This window comes from Hemiscyllium ocellatum, chromosome 2 (assembly GCF_020745735.1).
Source record: "Hemiscyllium ocellatum isolate sHemOce1 chromosome 2, sHemOce1.pat.X.cur, whole genome shotgun sequence".
Taxonomy (NCBI): domain Eukaryota; kingdom Metazoa; phylum Chordata; class Chondrichthyes; order Orectolobiformes; family Hemiscylliidae; genus Hemiscyllium; species Hemiscyllium ocellatum.
The window spans coordinates 135,319,505-135,339,028 of record NC_083402.1 but is presented as its reverse complement, the minus strand read 5'-3'; the positions used below and the strand labels follow the sequence as shown (position 1 = coordinate 135,339,028).

At 41.1% G+C, this 19,524-nt stretch overlaps 1 protein-coding gene across 1 annotated transcript in view; it reads right to left on the bottom strand.

Annotated features, from left to right (window-relative positions):
* The window catches only part of LOC132829086 (A disintegrin and metalloproteinase with thrombospondin motifs 3-like), a 268,759-nt gene that overhangs the window by 230,216 nt on the left and 19,019 nt on the right, over positions 1–19,524 (bottom strand). Inside the window, exon 4 of the mRNA XM_060846397.1 lies at positions 2,435–2,594. Within this exon, the coding sequence (XP_060702380.1) occupies positions 2,435–2,594 (160 nt within the window). The remainder of the gene's footprint in view (positions 1–2,434; positions 2,595–19,524) is intronic.

Sequence of the window (19,524 nt, the reverse complement as noted above, 5' to 3'; positions counted from 1 at the left end):
TTTAGTTTCCTCGTATCTTTTAAAGTAATTTCTATCTGACGGCCTTATTAACTCCCTGTGCTCTGGGTTTTATTGTGTTTAACTTCTGTTGTGTAACAAGAGGAAAATAATCTTTACTCTCCACCCTGCATGGCAGTATTAAATCCTTTTGATTTTCCATGTGTTCCTTATATAAATCTGGCTCCCCAGTGAATATCACAAGGACGTTCTTTTTCCCAAAAGCATTGAGTAACTTTAAACAATGCCTATATGCCTCGGCGAACCTGATTTCTTTAAATTGGCCCTGACCTCCCTGTTCAATTTCCCTGATGTTTAAATCCGTACAGCCTGATGTTCTACAGCTTTTTAATCTGGCAAACAGCTGTTCAACTAGACCAATTACAATTTGTAATTTATTCCTAGCCAGGAACTGCAACTTTGATCTATCCAAGTTGTTTCAATCTTTTCTCTTCCACTGCTATTCCTACTAGTTTGAAAATAATTTTTCTCACCCACTGATATTACTCCTTCTCTTCTGATAGTTGCTGTGCTCTTCTTTGTACTTCTGTAGATGTTGTGTCATTCAACCGTCCTTATTTCCCTCACTGGTGGTGGTTAGGTGGGGGTTGTATCCTCATCTGACTGAGGTAGACTTGGACATTCCTGATGAAGGGCTTACATCAATTCTCCTGCTCCCCAGATGCTGCCTGAACTGCTGTGCTTTTCCAGCGCCACGCTACCAACTGAGGTAGACTTGGGTCCTGCCTCTTCACCCTGCCTGACAGTGGACAGCACTAGTAAGTCCTTCCTGTCAAAACTGTGAAGAAAAAGGCTGAGCATCAAGCATCAGCACTTAATTAGCCAAGGATCTGCTTTTGAGCAGAATTAACTTGATCTATTTAGTATGATAACCACTCGGTGTATGCTTGAAAATTTAATTTTGTTTCAGTAAGGCAACTCCTCTTGTACATTGATCCTGACGTGATATGCTCTGCTATCAGCCTTTTCTTTTTCTGGGCTGCCAACATCAACACAGCTGGTTCTTAGCAAAAACTAACAACTTAAAGCAGCATGCAGAGCACTGATTGTAAATATGTCCAACTGAAAGTCACAGTGGCCAAAGACATCACTTACTAGAATTAGGAAATGAAACCCCCCAAAAAAATGTGCTGTGCTGCCAGAGTCTCACAAAATTTGCAGTACAATGTAAATAGGATGACAAAATTATGCTGTTCTGCTACTCTGAAGTAGTCTCAGGACTTTTAGTGACAGTTTAAATGCACCAAGACCAGGTCAGGAAAGGGTAGGCCTACAGAAAAGCAATATGCTATCGCATGCTTGCTTACTTCTGCACTATTTTACTGTTGCTCTCTACAACTTATTCGTCTTAGATCGCAGCACTTTATTGCTATAGTTCTCAGAGAATAGTTCTCCAACACACATGTCCCTTTGACATATACTGAGAAGGCCAGGCTAATGGATTTTGTTTTTCATCTTCCTGTAGATGATCTCTTGGCTTGCAATCTGAGTGAAATTTATGATTTGAGCTAAAATTGGGACAATGTGCAGAACACTAGGCGCGAACATCCTCTAAGAACCAAACCATCAGCAATCCTTCCATAAACCCACCATTCTATAAACAGCCAACACAAGAAAGTTTGTTTAACACATACAGTTGAGCAGCCAGGAGCAGCCTTACCATAATAACGGAATGGAGACAGTGAGGTCTGCAGATGCTGGAGATCAGAGTTGAGAGTGTGCTGCTGGAAAAGCACAGCAGCTCAGGCAGCATCCGAGGAGCAGGAAAATCGACGTTTCAGGCCGGAGCCCATCTTCAGGAATGATTTCTGCTCATCGATTTTCCTGCTCATCGGATGCTGCCTGACCTGCTGTGCTTTTCCAGCAACACACTCTCAACCCTAATAACTCAAAGTCAATTCCTCATTTGGACACCCATCCTTTGAATGGATATCATGTGAGCACTGCTCCCATCGACATTCATCCAAAGACATGCATCCCACTCACTGTATTCCCAAATAACTGCACCATTACTTTACAATTCCCAGTACTGTTCATCTCTGCACTGGTCATTTTGCCAGGGGGTCGCAATGGCAGTCTGTACTTAAGAACATTTTGCAAGTCATAGTTACATGGGAACAATGCACTTACGGTTTTCCCTCAATAGAAGGAAATACTTGTTTTGTTATAAGTTTATTAGGAAAAAGTCGTGACAAAAACATTACTGTGTTACACATTGTTGGAATGAAGCGCACGCCCCATGCTCAAAAATATGTTTTGAAGTTATTTTTAACCACCTCAAACCATTGACTCCTCCCTTCAGGAAGCTGAATAAAGAAAGCAGATTTTTTTCTCTGGGTCTCATTGCCTGTTCGCTAATTGTTTTCAGATGAAACAGCACATTGAGCAAATACATGCCAAAGATACCAACACCAACCTGTTTGATAAAAGTCACCAGCGTTTTCGGGATTTGAATGCTGGACAGCTGATCTGCGGTACACTACATGAACGCGACCCTTCTCCTCTTCTTCAGATTGTTTGCCCTTTTCTAGTGGTTCAATAAAATATTCCTCCTGATCTGTTCGGATCATTCCAGCCTGGTGACAGATTCAGAAAGCTGTTACAAAAAGGTCCAAAACAAGGTTTCCAAATTAAATACTCATGCGGGGAAGGATGAGGGAATTCAAAGACCAGATGTGCCCACCCCAATTATAACTTTGCAATACAATTCACTCCCACTTCGAAATATCTGCAAATTTAATTACTCACAGTTGTAATTTGCTTTCTTCTTGGGAGAATTTAATTACAGATTTGCAAATGTGAAATCTGAGTAACAAACATTGTAAGAGTTAATTTAACATTTGCAAGTACCCAAGATGCTCACTTGAAGATGCATTTGAACCTGCATTTATATAGATTTTGTAGAATCTCTACAGTGTGAAAACAGGCCATTCGGCCCAACAAGTCCACATTAACCCTCCGAAGAGCATCCCTCTCAGACTCACATTCCTACTCTCCCCCTTTAACCCTGCATTTCCCACAGCTAGTTCACCTAATTTACACATCCCTGGAGACTATGGGAATTTCAGCATGACCAATCCAACTCACCTGCACATCTTTGAACTGTGAGAGGAAACCAGAGCACCCAGAGGAATCCCACAGATACAGAGAGAATGTGCAAAACTCCACGCAAACAGTCATCCAAGGCTGGAATCAAAGCTGGGTCCCTAGCGCTGTGAGGCAGCAGTGCTAACCACTGAGCCACAGTGCCGATCCATATATGTATTACTTAGTCTAGCATAGCTGAATCCCTACAGTGCAGAAAGAGGTCATTCAGCCCATTAAGTCTGCACCAACCTTCTGAAGAGCATCCCACTCATAGCCAACAGCCCCACTGCATCGCTGTAACCCTGTATGGGGCTTTTAACATGGCCAACCCCATCAAACGAATCTGCAAATTTCTGGACACTACTAGACAATTGATTTTTAAGAGCAGCCAATACACCTAACCGGCACATCTTTGGACTGTGGGAGGAAACCAGAGCACCCAGAGGAAACCCACACAGTCACAGGGAGAATGTGCAAACTCTACACAGTCACCCAAGGCTGGAACCAAACCTGCATCTCTGGCCTGACTTGCCATGAGGCAAATAGTTCCCAACCACTGTGCCACTGTGCCACTTCTAATTGTGAAGGATTTGATGGATAGTGAAAAATTCAGTTCTGTTGGTGGCTGGGTTACTAAGCAGAGGACACGGACTCGCAACAGAACTAGACTGCAGATGAAGATTCCTTCATGCAGCCAGTTGTTTGATCTGGCAGTTAATCAAAAGCTGCTGTAACCAGATTAAGGAGAAAGTTTCAAGAATGAATTGCATATAATGTAGAAAATTGATGATTTGCAGAACTGTAGGAAAAAATTGGACTAATTGAGTAGCTTTCAAAAAGCCAGCGAACGCTTGACCGGCCAAGTGACCTCTGTGTGTTGCACATTTCCATGAACCTATCAAATAGCCGATGGAGAAATTTTATGGCCAAGTGAATTAGTTTATTTATCATGTATCACACTTTTTTTCAAATTACCAAATCTGAATTTTGCACAAACAATTGTTTTAAGGCTGGAGTTTAACCTTTCATCATTTCAGCATTCTAAAGTGCCAGTCATTGTGCTAAATTATGGCATTGATTTTTAATTTCCTTTGAAAAGTATCAGCCTGGATTATGTGTTCACTTTCTGAAATAAAATTAGAACCCACCACAGTTTCCTTCCGAGGTGAGAGTTTTATCAATAGAATAAGACTGACCCCACCACTGAAAGTCTCTCATTATTATTATTAATTCCTCCTACAATTACGTTGTTAAACCTCATTGCAGGAGTTACGTTTAAGCAAGTTTGCAAATCAGTCTTGTAGTCTCTTTGTTTAAGACATTAGTCAGGAGATCTTTATTCTCCCCCAAACTTTGTTCCTCTTCTGTTTGTATAGGTTCTTCCTAAACTGAGAATGCAGCAAGTAAAATTACAGACCGTGAATGCTACAGAAGATTATACTAAACATAATAAGCTTTCGCTTATTAATCTCTACCAACACTGTATGACACCATTCAGATAATGACTCAGCTCTGAGTTTCTCAACCACCCCCTCCTCAGTCCAAGCGCGCGCACACACACATCTCCAATGGAAATTTTTTTTCTCATTTCCAGTTTCTTAAAAAATAGCAGATTTGACCTCCAATTTTCATACTTCACAACCTTCTAGTAATCACTCCATTGCTTTTATGTCAACAGTTTAATGAATTACTCACATGGTTCATTTCATTTGCTTTGAACTTACCCTGAAATCAGAATAGTTTCCACATGCACAAGGTGTTTCGAAACTAAATGCCCTAGATGCCATTTCTTCACTGGCATGATTGGGTTCGCTTTCTGCAGTTGCTATGCTACAGCACAACTCCTTGATAATTTCTCCTGCAATAATTGCAGCAGAACAAGTCTTTTATTTATTCATTCCTGAGGTGGGCATTATTGGTAAAGTGAGAATTTATTGCTCATTCCTAGTTACCAGTGTAGTGAACCTTCTCCTTGAACTGCTCCAGCCTGTGTTACGAAGGGTTACTCACCATGCTGTTGGATAAGGCACAATGGGGTTTTCACATTCTAACAGTGAAAGAATGACAATGCATGTTCAGGTCAGAATGGTGTATGCTTCAGTGTATACTGTTCTCAAGCACCTATTCTCCTTGCACTTATCAATGTTGGAGATTAGGGACTTGGGAGGTTTTAGTAAGGAAACCTTTCACAACTTGCTCCAGTGTAAACAATACATCATGAAGCTATGATACTCTCTTGGTGAACGAATAAGTGTTGAGTCCTATAGAGCATTGTTGTACGTGGCTCAGTTGTTAGCACTGCTGCCTCACAGCACCAGGGACCAAGGTTCAATTCAATGTGTGGAGTTTGCGCAATCTCCCCGTGTCAGCGTGGGTTTTCTCCAGATGCCCCGGTTTATCTCGCACAGTCCAAAGATGTGCAGGTCAGGTGAATTGGCCATGCTAAATTGCCCACAGTGTTAGGTGCATTAGTCAGAGGGAAATGGGTCTGGGTGAGTTGCTCTTCGGAGGGTCGGTGTGGACTTGTTGGGCCGAAGGGCCTGCTTCCGTACTGTAGTGAATCTAATCTAAAGTGCTCTTTCTACAGAACGAATTAGGGTCAAGGAAAATTCAGGCTTGTTAGTCTTCCAATGAAGATGTAACTAATTATTTTCAAGACTCTGTATATGCTGTTAAGGGAGAGGCAGTTCCAGTGTCAGTATTAATATAAAATAGCCATATGAAACAGTGCTGAGCTTCTCCAGCTTTGCCATTTACACACATAAATAGGATAGTTTGGGAAACTACTAACAGAATAGCAGATGTTATTCCAAAGAGAAAGTCGCTTGTGTAAAAAAAAATAATTGATTCAGTTCATTCCGGTGTATTTTAACCCAGCTTTCTGGTCATTACAATCTCGTTTCCTTTTAGACATTTTTTAGAAGTTGACCTCCCAAGATCAGGATTAGGGCTGTGCAAGAGTTTGTTTGAGTTAGTGGTCTTTATTTCTGTTAGTGAGAGCTCACGGTGTGAGTTGAAGTAGGATTCTAACACTATTTTGATGACACTCCCTTGATGAAGACATCATTTCCAAGATCTGCTGGTCTTTGTTAACTTTTCCGTTTGGAATGATGTCCCTTTAAGAATTCACATGAAAATGAGTCCAGTACCCAGATATTGTCAGATGACCAGAGGCTCTCTGCACTGCAGCGTTAAGGCTTAGACTGCCTGGAGACTACTCTGCATTATGTAGTAGTTCAGCTGTAAACAAACCAACCGGAGAGCTTCGGGTCAACAGAATTCACATATCTCATTTGTGTTACGTTTAGATAACACAAGAATATTATTTCATGGTGTGCTGCGTTTTTCTTCTAAGATGAAATTAGCCTTAAAAGCACAAATGTCAAGAGGTTCAACAGTAAGCAAAATAAAACAGCAATCCAGAAGTTCCCACAGTACAGAAAATAGAAAGACAAAAAGATTTTTTTGCAGACTAAGAATATCTCCAAGTTGGCCAGGATGACGCAACATCCAGCTGTTTCAAACCCACCCTATCTGAGTGCCATTTCACATTCATATTACCAACAGGATGGAGCCCCACGCTCAACAAAGATGCCTAAACTCAAACAACAAATAAAGGGAATCCCAGAATTGTGTAGAGTCAACAGAACCAGCCCTAAAACAAGTTTCAAATAATCATAAGGAACACCGAGTGCAACGCTGAATGCTCAGAAAGAGCAACAAAATAAATATAAAGTGAAAAGAAAAACGAACAACAAAAGGATGAGTATCAAATCCCCCTCTATGAATTGGAAGTCACTGATCAACTATCCAAATACAAATAGTTTCAACAAAGGATGCAGTGATACTGCATCCAAGTAGTTATGCAGGACTGGTTAGGCAAGCTGTGAGTGTACCCATTGCTGCTGGTAATGAAGGGCACGCATGTGTTAATACCTCTGACTTATCTAAAGAGGACCAAAAGGATTCTGCAAAGATATTCAAACAGCAAAGATGAGCTGCATGTAAAAGTCAACATTAGAATTAATCTCTTAGAATTAATTTCTGACATCCAGAAACCTCTAGAGTCAATTGCTCGATGTATCAGAAGATGCCATACAAAGGCAATGAACGCAACTTTTCAGAGGCTGAAATTCGGGAGCAGATAATGAAATTAGTAATTGTTTCAACATCTATTGAAGCATTCTTGGAATAAACAAATGGTTGCAAGCATTCATCCACCGCCAACAGATGGCAGAAATCATGAAGCCACTGCAGTTTGACAACAGCAGCTGTAAGTATCAAGTGCGGCAAATGGCACCAGCCAGGCCATACAATGCCATGGGTGCTGTATCACACCCTTGGTAAAACTGCCCTGCACTCCAAGGTCTGTGCAAGGCAATAGAAAAAGATACTGAACCTGCCAAGATTCAGCAAGAAGATGTAATATCCACATATGTGTCTCATTTGCATCTTGGGCTCTTAAAGGTATATCACCCTTAATGTGCCATGCTTGGAATGGAGTGGAGAAGCACAGGACTATCACAAGTGGGCGGCACGGTGGCACAGTGGTTAGCACTGCTGCCTCACAGCGCCTGAAGACCCGGGTTCAATTCCCGACTCAGGCGACTGACTGTGTGGAGTTTGCACGTTCTCCCCGTGTCTGCGTGGGTTTCCTCCGGGTGCTCCGGTTTCCTCCCACAGTCCAAAGATGTGCGGGTGAGGTGAATTGGCCATGCTAAATTGCCCGTAGTGTTAGGTAAGGGGTAATGTAGGGGTATGGGTGGGTTTCGCTTCGGCGGGTCGGTGTGGACTTGTTGGGCCGAAGGGCCTGTTTCCACACTGTAAGTCTAAGTCTAAGTGTGATCCCCTACATGGAGTATTGGATCACTGAAGTGTCAATTGTTATAGAATCATTAACTTTTGTAACATCAACCAACTAGGCAGGATGTAAGAAATAGTGTGACCATTGCTGGCATTTCAAAAGTTGTTTCAATCAAGTCATGACTTTCTTAACTTATAAACCCATCTAGTCTAAACTCTTCACAGAAAAAGACAATGACCTTTACATGACATTGCCAGTACGACAATTAGTATCTCAGATAAGTTACCCACTAAACTGAGTGGATGATGGCCCATATCATTCTCAATACAAAGGATGGCCAAGGGCTTTAGCCTTTCACCTTCCACAGTCAATCACAAATGCTTTAACACACTCCAACCTCACAAGGCATCTTTGATTGCTGTTCATATATTTTAACAATTTTTCTATTACACCTGCACCTTTCTTCCCTGTACTTATTTCTCAAGTTTTGCAATTCCCATCTGCAGCCTGACTTTCATTAGATATTTGTGATATTTTGCTTCCTTTCAAGTGTAAAATCAACAAAAAGATACAAGAAGTTTGCCAATGCAAGAGTTCAGAAAAATAATAATTCAACTTCAATTGGTTATACCTCCTAAATTAACCATTTCAATTAAAAAGTAATTTGCTTAAGACATCTGGATGGGTCTATGAATAGGAAGGGTTTAGGGAGATATGGGCCAAGTGCTGGCAAATGGGAATAGTTTTGTTTAGGCTATCTGCTCAGTATGGACCAGTTGGACCGAAAGGTCTGTTTGCATGCTGTGCATCTCTATGACTTTATTTCCACTCTTCAAAACCAGTCCTTCCATTCATATATAAAATCACATTATCCAGGATGAAAGCTGCTACACAAACTGAATCACTAGCTTCCACATTTATTTATGCTTGAACCTTTTTTGTTTTGCTTCAATTTAAATCGTGTTGTTTAACATCCTCTTGAGCACTACACAACGCTGACCACAACACCCTGTGCGGCTACCCAGCTCACCTAGCCATAAGAACAGCCCGGCCTTTACAAATAAACTGACAACCAAAGCCTCCAGGTTCAATCTGGGAAATACTCTCATCAAACTCACTAGCCAGTTTTGCTGCTCATACTTAGATAACAACTTGCTGAGTCTTAGAGCCAAGTATCTTTCCTGGTATTAGTCATTTTGTGATTGAGTTACTGAAAGAAGCAAAACCTCGCAAAATATTCCTTGGGACGACTGCAGTATGTGTACAATCCTGGAGCAAAGTGCCAAAAAAAAACATTTTATGGACTTAAACCTATTGCTCAAAACTGGGGTGCTAAGCAGGATGCAGCAGGAGCTCTCTTCAAAGTTGCAAAATAAATTAGATTCCATGCAGTGTGGAAACAGGCCCTTCGGCCCAACAAATCCACACTGACCCTGCAAAGTGTAACCCACCCAGACTCATTTCCCCCTGAATGATGCACCTAACACTATGGGCAATTTAGCATGGCCACTTCACCTGGCCTACACATCTTTTAGAACACGGGACAAAACCCATGTAGACAGGGGGAGAATGTCCAAACTCCACAGAGACAGTAGCCCAAAGTGGGTATTGCACTTGGGTTCCTGGCGCTGTGAAGCAGCAGTGCTAACCACTGAGCCACCGTGCCACCCTAAGAGTGATAGTGATGATTTGGAGATGCCGGTGTTGGACTGGGGTGTACAAAGTTAAAAATCGCACAACACCAGGTCATAGTCCAACAGGTTAAATTGGAAGCACACTAGCTTTCGGAGCGACGCTCCTTCATCAGGTGATTGTGGAGGGCTCGATCGTAACACAGAATTTTACGGTCGAGCCCCCCACAATCACCTGATGAAAGAGCGTTGCTCCGAAAGCTAGTGTGCTTCCAATTTAACCTGTTGGACTATAACCTGGTGTTGTGTGACTTATAACTAAGAGTGATAGGTTCATATAGCACTAACGCAGGTCCATCATAATTGCCCTTACTCCTTGAAAAAGCTTTCCAATCATCATAAATCCATACCATTTCCTTTCAATATGTGCACAAGACCTTTTGGAAGTTATGGTTTAATATCAGCTCTTAGGTTTACAACTTTGCTGCATAAAATTCGAAACGCAATTAGCTAAAAGATTGATATTTAAAATGCTGCAGTAAACTCCTAGTATTATCCTTTCATCAGAGAGTGCTCAGTTCACTTTCACAGGACTTGTGAAATGTTTTCGAGGAATCACAGGTGCCCAAGACAGCAGCAGGACATTAATCTAAGCAAAGTCATTCTGAGAATGATCAAGAGCTCTGTGTTCCATCAGCATTAGTATCCTAGAATCAATGTCAGCCAACCAGACACTCCAGCCCTGCCAACACAAACATGTGGGATTCAGCCAGAGAGGCCAACTTTCAGAGACGGGTCGTTCAGTCCAAACATTTTAAGAAGCTGGTAATAAATGTACATTTATTAACAAAGTGGAACTACGCTGCAAAACAGGTTCAATTTAAACACTGGCACCTTTCACTATCTCGGGTGTGGAACTGAGCTATGTTTAAGCAGAATCTGTGTATGACTTTCTCTGGAAATACCTGCTGAATCCCACTACGGAACTGCAAAAGGAAGTCTTCGAAGGTACATATGGTGTAACTTATATGAGCAGGGAAAATAAAATGGAAATGCATCTTTTGCATCTGGAATTAGTGACAGTCACAGTGGAATAAACATTCTTTTTTTAATCTTGCAAACTGATTGTACAGATGGAAGCACTGTTTTGATTTTGTAATCATCTGGGATGTTTAATTTTATTCTGACTATATGTGGCTAAGCGTTTTAGTTTAAAAGCAAGATTATGGAGAATGCAATAAAATACAGACCCCAGAACCATAACTCCATCAAGTTCTTAACAATAAAATACTCAGCAGCCCAGACTTGGTCCCTGAAGGTGAACCACAAACACGGCCAACAGTGTGACCTGATTGTCTTTCACACATGGTCACGGTAGTCCAGAGACTGTATTGTGAGCTTTTAATGAAATCGAGGGGCTCAAAAATGTTACTCTCCTTGTAAAGTAAGAGCTTGAATTTATGAAACCCCTCTAATATGGGGAAACACCTGGCAATCAATGTAGATCAGTGAGTTTCAGGTGAATTTTGAATGCAATTGTGCCTGATCATAAACTGTGCCTGAGGTCAAATCTTTCGCCATGCTGTCTAAATGAATCTTTGACGGTCCTTGCTGAATATTAGCATTGTGGTTATTTGTTGTCAAGCCCATGTTGAAAAACTGGAATTCCATTAAGAATGCTCTTTTCAGAGTGTTATCCCCTGATTGATAGATCCTGAAAATCTAAATGTTAATGTCAACCCAAAACAACAGATTGCAATCCATGTTCTATTTCTGAAGCTATATAAAACAAACATCTGGATGTCTCTGACCCAAACTTAGAGTGAAGTATTAGAATTGATCAAGTAGCCAGATATCAGTACCTCCCTTCCATATTACTGCTTATTCAGAAGGAGAGAGCAAAAATAAATTGTTTTGTGACATTTATGGTCTCAAGTCTGGACTTACTGAAAAGGACCAAGCTAAAATTCTACTCCCTCCAATGATTTCAAATTCTATTTGCAACATATTGGATCAATGAGTCTGTTTCCATGCTGTACATCTCTATGACTATATATGAGTGAAAGGGTCCCTGCCCTTTCAGAGTTGATAAGGCTAAGTATAATGAGGAATAGGTGCTGATTTGGAAATTTAATTTGGTGCTGGTGGGATCTTTCTGGGATGTTTTTCACATGTTATAACTCAGATTAAAAGTCAGACTCTAACTGAGAATTTTAAAATTGCAAACCAGTTAGAAAGGTTAGTGTAACTTGGTAGTTATCTGTTAGTCAATTGAAAGGTGTTGCCAAAATTGTTGTAATTGACTGCATTGGGAAGTTGAGTTGGGGCAGTTGTAGTTTGGAAGTGAGTCACCAAAACTCCATAAAGCGGACAGGGTTAAAATAAACACGGATTGTGGAAACACAGAGTGTGGAAACAAGAGGGAAGCTCACGTGAGGGAGAGGGAGTTTCTGCTTTTTTATACATTTTTATTAGCCACTAAATGATGGCGAGTTCATAAATATGCTAATTAGCTTTGCAGATAGGTGATTGGTTGGTGACCCTTAAGATTTAATCCCTCTGAAACAAGGGCATAATTTCCACTTTTACAGGGAGGTCCAAGAATTACTTTAAATTTGATTGTGTCTGCAGTTCAAAGAACTTTAGCTCAGAGCTGTGAAAATTCTAAAATTCACTGGGTCAGACATTGTATTTCATCAGGGGAAGCAGATTTATGCAGATATTTTATTCCAGTAGGAATCAGTAGCCATGTACTTCTGATCAGACCTGTGGTCAGGGACAGGTGGGGCAAGCTGTATCCCATGCAGTGATGTGATACCAGAAGTTGGGAAGTAGGAGCTTCAGCACCTTGTGTTCTTAAAAAAAGTGAAAGTTGTGTGAGAACCACAAATCTCCCTGAGTAACAACAACCTACAAAGAACAGGGAGAAAGTGAGGACTGCAGATGCTGGAGGTTAGAGACAAGAATGTGGAGCTGGAAACGCACAGCAGGTCAGGCAGCATCTGAGGAACAGGAGAATCGACATTTCAGGCATAAGCCCTTCATCAGGAATGAGGCTTGTGGGCCAAGGGTGCTGAGAGATAAATGGGAGGGGGGTGGGGTGGGGGGAAGGAAGCTGGGAATGCGACAGGTAGATGAAGGTGGTGGAGAAGGTGATGGGTGGGAGGGGAGGGTGGGGCGGATAGAGAATTTATAAAGAACACCAAAGACAATTACTGCAATTAGGAAGACAACTGTCCTATTGGTCTTTATTCCAAGGATATATACAAATAAAAAAGGCTAGCTACAGTTGTAATGGACTTTAGTGAGACCGCACCTGGAATACAGTACCAAAGGATATATGCATCAGCAGCAGGATAACAAAACTTCACTAGGTGGGGCCCGAGGCTGAGAGAGATATGTCCTATGATGGGAAGCTGAGTAAATTGTATCTATATTCTTTGGAGTTTAGAAGAATGAGAGATGATCTCATTGAAATATTCAAATATTATGAAGGGATTGACAGAGCAGTTACTGAACCATTGAGTGGGACGGCCTGGCCCCAGTGATGAACCAGTTGGGAAATGTTGAGTAGATGGGAAAAATAATGGCTTTCCTTTATTGATCAGAGCATCGAGTATAGGAGTTGGGAGGTCATGGTGCAGCTGTGCAAGACATTGGTTAGGCCACTTTTGGAATACAGTGTGCAATTCTGGTTTCCTTCCTATCAGAAGGATGTTGTGAAACATGAAAAGCTTCAGAAAAGACTTATAAGGATATTCCCTGCGTTGCAGGATTTGAGCTATAGGAGAGGCTGAATAGGCTGAAGCTGTTTTCTCTCAGGCTGAGTTTCAGAGGCTGAGGGGTGATCTTATAGAGGTTTATAAAATCATAAGGGGCATGGATAGGGTAAATAGACAAGGTCTTTTCCCTAGAGGGCATAGGTTTAGGGTCAGAGGGAAAAGATTTTAAAGGGACCTAAGGGGCAAACTTTACACGCAGAGGGTGCTGCTTGTATGGAATGAACCGCCAGAGGAAGTGGTGGAGGCTGGTACAAAACAGTATTTAAAAGGCATCTGGATAAGTATACAAATAGGAAGGGTTTAGAGGAATATGGGCCAAGTGCTGGCAAATGGAACTAGATTAGGTTAGGATATCTGGTCGGAATGGAAGAGGTAGACCTATGGGTCTGTTTCCATGCCATACACCTCTATGACCCTATGACTTTATGATGTTCAGAAGGGATCAAGTCTGATTTTCCACCCAAGGTTTCAGCATTGGTGAAGTAATCAGACCTCATTTTAATGTCGGCCCCCAGCTGCTAAAAGTAAACTTCGGCTTCTCTCTTCCTTTTCAAATATTTAACAATCGCCTACTGTCCAATGCATGAGATGGCAGAACCATTGTCAGCAGTTAGTTTATCACAACATTGTGTCAGTTTTCTGAGTAGATCTTGTGTAAAATATATAAAGAAGTTATATTTGTACTTGTCCCTGTCTCAAATTTGGCATATAATGCACATTATCCATTCCTTTGTGGCATATCGCTTGGATACAGGAAGAGATTTTGTGTATCCATCTGCTACGTTAAATTGACTGTGTATTGGAGTATACAAGCTGTAATGTTGCTGTTACCTCTTAGGCTTTGATGACATTGCTATATGCCATGGATGGAGTTTGGAAATGTCTTTCATATTGTCCCTGATGGTTGGCCATCTGCAAATGGTGCTGAGAATTTCATTCTGTTTGGGTTTTTCAGGGCATTTAGAGTTCTTGCATATTTTAGCCCCAGTCCTCTTGTAAAACATATCTTATACGTGTCACAAAATGCTCGACACTGTTTTCGTCAGTCAGATAATCCACATTTCATTGGGCATTTTCCCATTGTTGTCAGCTGCAATAGCTGTTGCAGAGTCAAATACTTACAGATGCTGCTACCCGCCTACAATCGCCTTTACAGATCCCATTTTAAAATCAATTCTGCTGCAATCTGCTGGGATGGCAGCAGGAGCAAGTAATGCCTCACCTACCAACTTAAATGTCACAGACACCTCTTTCCTGGTTGATTTTGGCTGGACAGACCATCATAGAATTCCCGTAGAGTCAAAGCTTTTCCAAGTGTACCCATATAATAACTTGGAGCCTAATCAAACCACTCTCTAGCTTTCTAACTTCACAGACTACAGCCCTGGGTCGTTTAATCCATCCCCATCATTTACCTCTTGGAATCAATATTGAAACACCAAGCTATATAGCCTATGGTGTAATACCCAGATTTAATATACTATTCCAGGCTTTGTATAACTGAAGAATTATGTCTCCCTCCTTGTATTCTATTCCTTGCATATAAAGTATAGTTATAAAAAGTATTCCATTACTCATTCTGATTATTTTCTTCACGTGATGTTCCTACTGTTGAGTTGATGGCTTGAGAATTACATGTGATACAGTACTAAAATAAGAAACTGCAAGTACATTGGGTGCTTCAGTGACTTTCTTCCCATTATTAGACCATAAAGTCGGGTATGGGGAATATAGGCTTATAGCTTGCAATATGTTCATTAGCATTAGCAGCTTGCCAAATACTGATACAGTCCTTGACTGCATGTGATTATTTTCAGGTTTGGGTTGAAAAATGGCAAGTAACATTGACTTTACACAAAATAAGGGCATTGCCATTGCCAAATCCCCCATGTTCAGACTTCTTTTTAGGGTCAACTTGCAACATTTTAAGCAATTTGGCTACATCTCTTGCAACTTCTAAGCAACAAGAAAACACAAATCAAGATTCCTGCCAATTCTTTGGGCTTGACACCATGGTTCATCAGGCAATATCGAAATGCAAGTGGAAAAGACAAGGGACAGATGTCAGGAGACCAGGCATATGGCAGTAGGAATGGACTGAGGATTAATAAGTTTAAAAAGCATAGCTCCAATACTTCTGGTTTTTGGCAGGGAAACACATCAGCACATCATAACCTGCCAAAGTTTGTGCTTGACGAGTTTCCCAGTCATCAGTGAAGATAAAACAGCAATATGCAGCTTACGAACAGTGGTACATGCACAAGTTTCCCAGGGGCATCCATTACTACGTTTTTCTAGGTGCTGGAGAATCCAGTTAAAAAATAAATATCAAAAGAAAGAGGCAACACTGCAGAATTTCTCCTTGAAGTACCACAGTAATGTCAACAAGAAAAAAGAGGAATTCAAGCTGCAGTAATAATAAAATATGTGTTATGATTAAAATGACACTGAATCTACCCAGAATGTTCAACAAATGATTCTCTGAAGCATCCCAGTAGAGTCAAAGGGCTGGAATTTAATGTTGCACTGTAGAAGTGGAGCAAGGCTTGCAATAATGCATGGTAAACCCACAAGTATGTAAAGAGCATCTGTTGGTGGCATCTCGGTACTAGGTCTCCTGATGACTTCATATCAGGAGGTATGTTGATGACCTACAGGACAACTGATTTCAATTATAAATTCTTATTGGGACAATCAACACAAAAGGTGAAGCAATTGGTGATGGTGAGAAGACATGATCAAGTCTTGCCATTGAACATAAATGATTAAAGGCCTGTTTCAGCAACCACGGCTTGGATGTGCTATTGCAAGCTTTAAGGACCTAAAGGCATACTGTGCTCCCTAACAATGGATTGACAAAGCCAGCTATGGACATCAAAGCAGCAGTAAAGGAGGTGGCACAGGCTATCAGCAGTAGAAAAATGGAATTGTGCACAAACACACAATGTAGAAAACATTTCAACGGCCTAAGAAAGACAGGGAAAGAGATGGTGATGATGATGGCCCAATCACATTGAGACTTGCGTGCACATCACCGCAAAACCTCTCACTCTGCCTTCATCAGCTAACCCCAGGACAACACTTCTCTCACCAATTTACTTTGCAGGTGCCCCCGGTCTTTGCATTTCCACACGTTCTTACTTTTGCATCCATCTCTGACCTTCATGCTGTTCAGTGTCATACCGCTCCCTCACGGTTACTTTCAGCAGATGCTCTCCGTTCAGCTGTTTAACACATGCTATTACTATCACTCATGGATCTCTTCCTCACCTCCTCACAGAAGAGGCCAGTGTTAGGGAGAGGCAGAGAATTTGAGTTGGCCTTTACGTCATCTCACAGCTAACAAATATGGAAGTACAGGCATTGAAAAAAAATCAAAGGAATCTTTGTCTGCCTGGCCATCAATCAGACAGGACCTCCCCCCTACCAGCTAGCTGGTGTCAGAATTACATATCAAATAGCCACATGGAATACCATGCTCATTTTTGTTGACTTGAAGTGAATGAAATAGGATCTTTTCTATATTGATTGCTTTCTTCCCTGGACTGTTTATATTAATGTCATTAATCTCCTACAGAGCCTTCAAGTATCCCACAGTTGGTGGTGCAGGATTATAACAATACCCACTCAAAGAAGGTTACACATTCCCAGAATGCATCATCACAGCACTCATGCAGACCATGCCCGAGCTCAGATATTCAGTTCAGCACAAGTACAGCCCAACTTTCACCTTGTGATTCACGCACACGGGGGAATCAGAGTAGCTGGTACAGACTGAAACAGCAGTGAAGAGGCCACATCAGTGAACAGTGGAAGTTCAAATTCTACTCAGCCAGGCACAGTTGTTGAATCATGAGTACTGATAATGAACAGAGTACTCTGGACTAGCAGCAGAGAATGTTTAACATAATCCCAGCTTCACAGTGTATGCTTGCAGACAGAATGAAGATCAAGTTTTCAACTAATAACAATGATCTTTGAAACATAAGATGGTAGTATTGTTTGATATCCCCAACCCATCAAGAAATCTGAAGCCTTCATCCCGACATTATAAACAGCATTACACTTATGAATCATTTTATTAACCGAAATACCTTCAAAACATCCTGGGGTAATGAAAGGCACTATATCAATGTACATTCTTTCTCTTTGTTTTTCACTAAAGTTAGGAAGGGGAACCTGTTTAATATTTCCCTGGAGCTGGCACAAGCAAAACTGTCCAAGCCATCTCCTGCGCTGCGATTGCTATCATTCTATGAACACAGGAGCCTGTGAATGCACTTGTCAGGATTTCCAATAAAGAAATTCCATCCCCAAGTAACAGCTGGATAACAGTCACTGAAGTCTCATCAGGCAGCTCTGAACAACCAGCCATTGATGTGCAGATGTGCAGGAGTGGTATTCTGAGGAGTCTGCAACCGCAGGCGAGACATATGAAAACCTGATGTGTCTATGAGACCACAAGGAAGTGCTCTGTCCTACCACTGCTTCCTCAAAAGTGAAACCTGAAGGACTTCCAACTCCGGTCAGTGATGAATCCTCATGGGGCTAATACCCATCTTGTTCAAAAAAGGAAATTCCGGACATGGAAACTTCAGCTACTGAGGCAAAAGGCCAGGTTAATGGTTTGTGTAGAGTGCTGCCAAAATAGAACAATGGGACAACACTGCAATTTCATAAGAGAGCAGGAAAACGCAGGTAACAGCTGAAGGACAGAAAACAGAAACAGCCTGCATTAAGGAGCACACAGATGACGACAGGGGATTTTAAAGCATAAGCATTCAATTAAGTCCTTCAAGTGTAGCCATCATTTTACTGTAAGAAATACTGCAGCCCAATTGTACAAAGTAATACGACAATGACTGGATTAGCTATCTTTATTATGTAGATTAAGCGATAAATATTTGGAATGTTTCCCTATCCTCCTTTTACTGTCATGGAGTCCACCTCAGAGTGACATCGGAACCTAACACATTTAACACATCAAAGGACGACTCCTCCAACCATGTAACAGTCACCCCACTGTTCACTCAAATGGCTGCAAACATTTTGTACTCAAGTTTCTGGATTGGGATTCAAACAATAGGTTTACATAACCTCTTTAATACTGTAAAATGTTTCAAAGTCCTTGACGTTAAGTTTTATTGAATAATATCTGACACCAAGTCCCATACGGAGAGATTTAAGGTCAATGTGAAGTGCTGTGTTCCAAATGTGATGCAACTGGTCAAACTACTTCTGCAAACACTATAGTTAAAATGCAAACAAAATAAAGAGGAATTTAGAATAACTTAACTATGGGAAATCTTAACTGAATATTGAACACAGTAACTATTACGAATAACTGTTCCAATATAATGACATCCCATAAACACATCTCTTGACAAAAAAGATAAATTCAGATTCAGATTTTTACATGCAGTTCTCCAATCCAGGAGGAACCAACATCAAGAGACATTTCAGAGAAAGTAGGAGCTAGCAATCATTCACTGAAGCTTCCAACTCTTCTGAGACCCCAAACAGCTTCTGACTGCTAAAGGTAGAAAAATCTAGAAAGCCTGGTCTGTGAGAGCTGGCCACTCACCTTCCAGCTGCTTCCATTGTTCCAATCTTTATATAAAAAACCCTAAAGGCCTTCTATGTTACGTACTTTGGCAGTCTCCAGTAGATAGTTTGTCACTTCTGCCTTTACAACCTCTCTTCAAAATAAAACCCAGGACAAAAAAAAAAATCCTTTTTAAAGTGACATCATCATCACAGTATAGTTCCAAGTCAAGGACATCATAAAGTTGTAGCCTGCTAACCATTTTAAATTTGCTGTTCACCCATGCCAAACTTTCAGACAATAAGGAAAGGAAAGCACTTGTACAATATCTTGCATGATCTCACAAAGTCCCAAAGCACTTTACAGTTGCAATTCTAAACCGTGGCAGCTATTTATAGCAATGTGCCATGAACAGCACTTTAATAATGGACAGATAATCCATTTATTGATACTTGAGGAGATAAATATTAAACATGGCATCGGTGAGATGTCTGGTCTTTGAAAAAATTACATACAAAATTTTATGACCACTTGAGGACAGAGACAGGGTCTTTCTTTTAGATGTCACCTAAAAGACAGTTTCTCAGAGTCCTACCACTCCCTGTTATTCTGGAGTGTCAACCTAGATCTTCTGGGCAAGTGTCTGATATGGGTTTA